Raw genomic sequence first — 7,946 nt, 5'->3', positions numbered from 1 at the left:
CATCTAGACACAGTCGGCTGCAGATGCAATTGCCTTAACAATAACTTTTGCAGAAAGTCTTTTGGTAGAATCCACAATAAGTATGATGGCAGGCTCTATAGCGGGCCTTGCAATTGGCCTTCTAGTAGGTCCTAAAGTAGGTCCTATAGCGGGTCCTATAGTAGTCTGATTTTTCTCCTAAAAGTGTGGATAAATAGGTTTTTTTCAGTATTTTGATATGTCATGGATTTGGAGTAATTTATCTTACTAGATTGTCTTTTATTCCATGATGTATCAAAATATTTATGTTGTGTAAAATTATATTTTTTGGAAGAGACTAGTAATACTTGAATGATTGTAAAATAGTTTACTTATTTTATATTTAGAAGAAGTTGATACATGCCTAATTGTGATAGGCATTGTAAATGTTTCTCTTTGGGAAGAGATTTTGTAAATATATCTTCTATCATATATGTGGTTGGTACATATTACAGTTTGATTTCTTCGGAAAAGATATTCTCTCTAGTGAAATGGTATTGTGTGTCCATGTATTTACTCCTAGAGTGATATTTGGGATTTTCACTAAAAGCAATGGCACTTTGACTATCTGAATATATGGTAGTTGATGCATGTTGAGGGAATCCAAGTTCATGTAATAATTTTTTCAACCATATGGCCTCAACTTTTGCTTTTGTTAAAGCCATGTATTCTGATTGTGTGGAGGATAAAGCAACAAATTATTGTTTCTTCCTGCCCTAAGAGATAACTCCTCCAGCCAATAAGAAGTAAAATGTAGAGGTGGAGGGACAGGTGTTCTTATCACCTGCCCAATTAACATCAGAATAACCATGGAGAATATCACCTTGAGATAAGTGTTCATATTTTATGCCAATATTTAATGTGCCTTTTATATATCTCATAGTTCTTTTTAAAGTTTGAATATGTGTAGGTCCTGGTTTAGAGAGATATTGTACTAAACTGCTAATAGCAAAAACACAATTGAGTCTAGAATTAACAATGGCATGTATGAAACTGCCAACAACTTGAGAATAGGGGTAATCATGGAAAGTAATATGGTCTCCATTACTTAAACAAATTCTTGGCTGAATTGGGGTACTTAATGGATTGGAATTTAACATATGGAATTCATGAAGTTTATTTGTTAAGTATTTGGCTTAATAGGGTGATCCATCATGCTTTTCTATTTCTTAGTATGGCATTGCTTAAAAAATAAAGGATTTCTCCTTCATCGGACATGTCAAATTCTTGTTGGAGAATGTCTTTGACTTGTTGAATTAAAGGAAGCTTGTTGCTGATAAGAATAGAAATACAGATAAGAATACAGTCATCAACATAGACTGTAATTATGGTAAAATCCTTATTATTTTCTCTTTTGATGTATATATTTGCAAATTCCTGCGCATCCATCTCCATTTGCTGACACCGACACTGACCACAACTCAAGAGGAAGCTCGAATGCCGCTGGATGTTCTCTGTCAAACCACAGCGCCTCTCTCTAGAGCCTCGTTAAAAATCTTCTGTGCTTGGTTGGTATCAGAATTCTCCTCACTGTGGTGTGTCCATGGTAGAGACGTGAACTTATAAAGATTATTGGGAGTAACACAGAACTTACTGGATTCAGATTCCAGTTCTTGCAGCTTGTTTTACTCTTCATGAATCATCCTGGTCGTTGAAGGAGCTACTCTCCATAACGTATGTGTTCCATGAACGAGGCATTTTTCTCAGAATGCTATGTCCATGTGTCAATGAAGCATCAAGGCGAACATTGAACCACATTAGAATCTTACGTATATTGTTTATTTTTTTCATACTCATTATTTTCCGATTGTGAATTGAATGATGGTGAAAAATCAAAAAGTATTCAATTTGATTCCAAAGGGTTCAATCATACAATTCTTTTCAACTCAAGCTGATGCATGATGAATTAACTACCTGTTAGCCTCTTCACAGTGCTTCACGCGGATTCTATAGATTTCAATGTCTCCAGCGAGACTGCTCCATTCCGGTATACATGAATTCCGCAGAGTCAATGTCTTCAGCAAGCAATAAAGATGAATAATGACATCCTCATTCACTGAGAAGTTCTCTCCTATTTTCTGATACGACATTCCTGGTACTTATCTCAACGACGGTGTCAATTGATACGCGACGATGCCTTATGATCGACTCATGCACCAAACTATTCTTGCTGCAGGATCCACCGCAAAAATTGGCGCGGTTCCAACTGCAGTCGTCAAATTGAACACCACCATTCACCACAAAAACTCTACCAATAGCCATCCTTAATACAAGCAAGTGATATGAAATTATATAATCCATATCGTGAACTTATTCAGCATCCGTCCTCACTTCACATCAAAATACATATTCTGATCTATGTATAGCACGGTCTCCCTCTAAAGATTCATACGTATTGGGCTCGGACAGCCAAATCTCTCTCAACCGATGTCAGTGCTCAAAATACCATACCTCTATTTACTAATCAAAGTACACATTACAACCAGTACATCCACGGCCGCACGTTCCACAATGTTTCACTCCAAAGTCCATCCACCGTAACTCACGCCCAAGTGCAAAGACTACAAACCACCACGACCCACATCAACCTGCACTGTTGTCATCTCCATGCCATGGAATGTCATGCCGCACTTCATTTCTCATGCGCACTTCTCCATGTACATCACTTTTCCTTGCAATCCAATTATCAGTCCTTGCTTCTGAAGGTTCACGGAGCGGACTACTATCCCTCCGTCTACACAGCTTCTTCTCGTGCCAACTTCACACGATTGAACCTGTTTTCCCTTCTTTCCTAAGATTAATGCCTCCACTACCACGGCTATCAAAGAATGTCCCCACTATCCCCCACTATTCCCCTCCTACCCAGTTTACACGTCCACTCTACAACACATTGTACGCGCATTCCGGAGGCGCACTCAGGTACCGCTTCCTGTCGTCGCAGTAGTTGTACTTCACCTGATTCTGCCTCACCGCCCTCATCTGCCTCACTCGCCCAGTCGGCAGTCGCTGAGCGTTCGGCCCAGGAGCCGCCCACATAGTGTTCTGGCATTTCCTGATTCCATCACTGTCGTATGATTCCACCACGCACCCGTTCAGCCTGAATTTCTGGTACGTCGCCACAAACGGCGCCGCAATCCAGTCCAGCTTCACGCGCCCTCCCTGCGTGGCCCAGCTGCTGCCGTCCCAGATGCTCAGGAACAGTCCCATGGCCTGGTGGTTCGGGTACTTGAACCCGGGCACAATGCCCTCCAGGTTCCTGAACATCCGAACTGGCGTGTTGTCCACGTAGAACACGATCAGGTCCTTGTTCCACTGGAAGTTGTAGTAATGGAAAGCCGCGCTCGGGTCGAACCCCAGGTAGATTTGCTGCTCGCGCCCGCCCACGCCGTCCACGAACACGTTGGTGTGCAGCAGGAAAGGCTCCCCGGTTTGGTTCCCCAAGAACTCGAAGTCCAACTCGCAGTGATGAGGTCCTGGAGATGTCATCTGCACAACAACCTCACCGATCAGAAAACCGTGCAGCCGTGCCACGTCCGCCACTCACCCTCACGTGCACACACCATATCGAAGCTCCTCCCAATCGTCAGCACCTCTCTCCACACTCCATCGAAGCCCGTCTGGCGCGCATTGTCAGGAGCTAGCATCCTCGCACCCGACCCACTCATTTCACACGTCCCCACACATCAAGCAACCATCGCGACAGCAGACGAATCTGCGTCCATGAGAGAACTCGGCATGCTGGTACTTACATACAATGTCGTCACCGTCCCCGCAGAGTTGCCCGCCGGCAACTGTATCCACGCCCCGAACCCGCCGTACAGCCAACTCCTCTTGGATCCCATTCCGGCAGCTGTTCACGCATGTCCACCATGATCAGTATACGTAGCACCAGAGGCAACGTCAACACATGTGTGCGACTGACACACTACGCATCCGTGACCCATATTCAGTCTACAGCATACACATACACATACATGCACATATTCGGAGTGCTGAGTAAGCTGTAAACATCATATGGGTTGAACACGCACCAACGAGTTACTCTACAAGCCCATCCTGGAGGGAAGCATGCAACTCACCAGAATACTTGTCAAGCACCAGCTCTACTCCCCTTCCGTCTTTGGAGAACTTCAGGTTGTTTGGCGTCCACTTATTGAACTGGCCTTCGAGCGCCCTGACTGATGTAGCCTGTGCGTGAGAAGTAATGAATAGCGAGCTCAAGCACAGCGCCAGCACAAGGATAGACAGGCATTGTGAGTATGAGCTTCTGGACCATTCCATTGCTGATTGCATGGGCGATGGCTGCGTCGCAATACTTTTTGTCTGTCTATTATCGCTCATGCCGTAGTTGTCACCAATTGATCAGTTCACTCAGTCTCAATTCGCAATGCACCTAGTCTCAGCTCCCGTGAATCGCAATTTTCTAGTCTCTGCTAGATCCTACTCCCAACGGACTGCACCTAACTTGTCATGGCTGACTTCGGACCACCAACAATGCACCGACGGCACTGATGGGCTTCAAAAACGTTTGGCAACTTGTGTTGGTCTACACACCCACTGGCGACGGACTGAGGCTAATTCCTGGATAATGTTGACGTTGTCTGTTGAAGTCCCTCGTGGAGTCTAGTTGTGTCTCGAAGTCGCAGCTGCATGAGCAGTGTGCACTGCATTACCTTGGAATCCGCAGAATGGTGGCCGGTATATATACAAGCTGGGAGCGCGTGAGTGTAGGCTGGCGCATCAGCAGCGACAGTGTTAAGGTGGCAGACGACGCGGCAGCACCATTTGTCGTCGATCTCAAAAAGAGCGTGCGGTGCCGATGTCGTAAAACCGTAATTTGCAGGATTATGTTGTTGGTATTTGTCGAGGAAATTCTTCCTACTTTCTCCTCCCATCACATCACAGGGCTTTCGGTGAAATCACCGTCTACCGGTTGGCACTGCGATCATGAACTTCCCGGAACTCAGGGCAAATCACAGGAAGGACGTGGAAGTTTTCGGGGAAGACATGGCGGTGATTTCGCCAGTTTGCGTAACCGGGCAATTGCAGAGGAAATTAACGAGGCTCAGCCTGGATGGATATTTCCAACCCTACACGAAACGAAAGCTGTAGAACATTCTAGCTAGATTTCGTTCATCATTTAATCATCGCCAGTCTCGAAATGGACGCTGCCTTGGATTCCGCGTATTCTGCTGGAGGTAAGCAGCCTGTTGAGGACTTGGAGCTAAGGGTCGCAAACCTGCCAACTCCTTACGAAGGAGACCCAAGGTCCAACTCAGCAGGATCCAATGATGCAGCCCAGTGACCACACTGCCTCCAGAAAGCGCCAAATTAAGGTTGATGATCGGACTCCAGCTGTGCACCTTCGACCAGCGTCTACTTGATAATTTTAACTTCAAACGGAAGTCACGGTGTCGTGCACAGCTGACATGGAACCGGCTAGCTGGATGCTTCACCTCTGTATTGAAATGTTTAATGGAATGAGTTGTAATCTTAGGAAATGTCAACCCTAGCCGTCGATAACCAGGCTCCAGGCTGCGTTGGCTGTTTCTCTCTTTGCCTACGACGTGCTCAGCTTTCAGGCAACGAGTCACGATCAGCCCTCTGCGGCTTCGGGGAAAGGGGCTGGAATGTTATGGGGTTTCCTTCTGACGGAGATATCTATAAATACCTTGACTACTGGACTTGAGACACAGGTTCAATTTTTGAGATGCTTTTCTGGGAGGGACTGGCAAGATTCCGTGATATACTGCTTTTGTCCATGAGTTCCATCATCGTGCTATCCATGCCGTGAGTTTTGACAAAACAGTCTTCAAACTTTCCGTTCACACGTTAATTAGCCTTGGAAATATAAATTAAATAAATTCATGAAATGAAACATGTTCCGATTCTTACCCCAGTAATTTTATGAAATGTCCCCTCTACTTGTCACACGTTGATCTGCAAAGGAATCATGCACACTTGCACGCTTGCAGTAATGCCAACAACCGTTGGCTTGGCTGCCATATAGAGTGCATTGAATGCTTGAATGGTCTATATTTTATTTTGTCGAAAAAGTAAAATGATTTAGGGAATCCTATTGGCCTGGCCTTGAGCCACACCATGAACATCCCTGTGAACGCAATTGCGGAGCTGGATGAGCTCCTGCATCACGAATGGTGTAGTTTGCGCAGCTACGAACCTACCCATTACCGTGTTCCTTGAAAGCTGGTCGGAACTTGGTGAGCTGGTTTCAGCTGGTAATGCACTCAGCAACCTCGCCACTTGGGACCCAGGTGTCCAGCACTGAATTTTCCCAGCAACGCTTGGTATTCCTCGTCCTAAAGGATGGACACTAGCGTCTGCGTGTTCGATCTCATGTCGCAACACGCAATGATTCAAGCTGCGTCGCAACTGATATGTCGTGATGAAGAACCAAGCGAGGCTTCGAACACCACACGTATATGCCAAAAGTAACCACCTTTTTTCTGGATGAATATGGATCCAGCGCGGAACTGCTTCTGCTCTGCCACCTAACTTCACACCTCTCCAGCAAGTGCGTGCAGCAGGGAGAGAGTTTTGTTATCTGTCCCGTTTCACGATAGTTATTTCGAACACCGTTGAATAGCAGGGAAACAGGGTGATGACACTTGCTCCGGGGAAGCCTTGTGACCGGACGTTGCAGCGCCACCGCAGCTGGTTGAAAGGTTTGTTGAGCTTTTGGTGGGTAGTTGGACATGCATCATTCACAGGCTTCCTGAAGATGTCCCAGGAAGCTGAGTGCAATTCTGGAATCCGACGGTGGTGAAGTCATGGGATACTACCCTGTGTGCTTCTGCGATCCACGCGTTGTCGATCACTTCCACCAACATCACAAGACACCGTCATTGGAGTTGTTCCGGGAACGTGAACGGAGCCTATAATAAACTGAAACTGGGACCAGAAACAATCAATCTAGTAACTCTATTGATCAAGATGCTCGAATCTGTTTCGGAACCAATCTTGCCAGTTCGGTCGAATCTTGGTTTCAATGCTCCAGCGGTATCTACTCTCAGCTGTAATTGAATGGAATGGTTGCCTGAACTTCGGTTAAAACAGATATTGCAGACGTCAACAATCGTTCATAGGAAACCAAATCGAACTGGAGACTGAATTTTGATGGTACTGAGCGTTAGTTACATATGGATGCATTGGGATTTCGGAATACTGTTTTAAACCACAACGTGGCGACAGCAAAACAAAGCAAACTGGCTACTTTTTTAAAATGTATTCCTTGAATGTTTATCTTGAATCTTGATCTCGATCTTGGATGTTTTAAATGTATCTCGATCTCCGATTTTTGCGGTTGCACTTGAGTTGTGAGATACTGTTGTGATTGACATGGATGTTGCGGAGCCGCAGGGGAGAGTGTGACTGTGAGCGTGCAGGAACCTATTTAGGCGTAGGTAGTGGCTAGATCGTAGAAGAGTTGCTTTCAGGTGAGACTTCAGTTTCTTTTTGAGGCTGCTGACTGGCAGTGTAGTTAGGGTTTCATCAGGGTTTCTATATGTCTACCTACTCATACAGAGTGACAGAAAGGATTTCATACAGGAAGCTGATTCATTTGGAGACAGCAGGGCAATTGTAACTGTTTATGAAGAACAAGAGATGGTGGAAGCTTTCGGGGTACATCCGCATCCAACCAATCACTCTACTAGCGAGCAACTTTTCTAGGGCTTTTTACAAAGCTATGTTGGTTTTCTGATACAAAGAGAGCTTCAAGAGAACAATGTTTCATAAGAATAAAAAAAATCTCTAAAAATCTCTATTAATCTCAAAAAATAATAGTAGTAAAATGAATATAACAAAAAAATAAACTGGCATTATAAGTATATAATACAAGAGAAAATAGATATTGGAGCACAACAAAATAACACATAGAAGAAGAGTAGGATTAGATTGGCAATGCC

At 44.8% G+C, this 7,946-nt stretch overlaps 1 protein-coding gene across 1 annotated transcript; it reads right to left on the bottom strand.

The window, feature by feature from the left end:
• Positions 1 to 2,448: 2,448 nt before the first annotated feature.
• LOC149989098 (xyloglucan endotransglucosylase protein 7-like) lies at positions 2,449 to 5,048 on the bottom strand. The gene is made up of 3 exons (XM_090250885.1): positions 4,098 to 5,048; positions 3,768 to 3,868; positions 2,449 to 3,504 (listed from the first exon to the last, which is right to left on the bottom strand). The coding sequence occupies exons 1-3, from the start codon at positions 4,357 to 4,359 to the stop codon at positions 2,899 to 2,901; spliced, it is 969 nt and encodes a 322-aa protein (XP_090107011.1). The 5' UTR covers positions 4,360 to 5,048; the 3' UTR covers positions 2,449 to 2,898.
• Positions 5,049 to 7,946: the final 2,898 nt, after the last annotated feature.

The sequence above is a fragment of the Physcomitrium patens genome, chromosome 6 (genome assembly GCF_059467195.1).
Source record: "Physcomitrium patens ecotype Gransden chromosome 6, ASM5946719v1, whole genome shotgun sequence".
Lineage (NCBI taxonomy): Eukaryota > Viridiplantae > Streptophyta > Bryopsida > Funariales > Funariaceae > Physcomitrium > Physcomitrium patens.
This window is presented reverse-complemented; position numbering and strand designations above follow the sequence as displayed.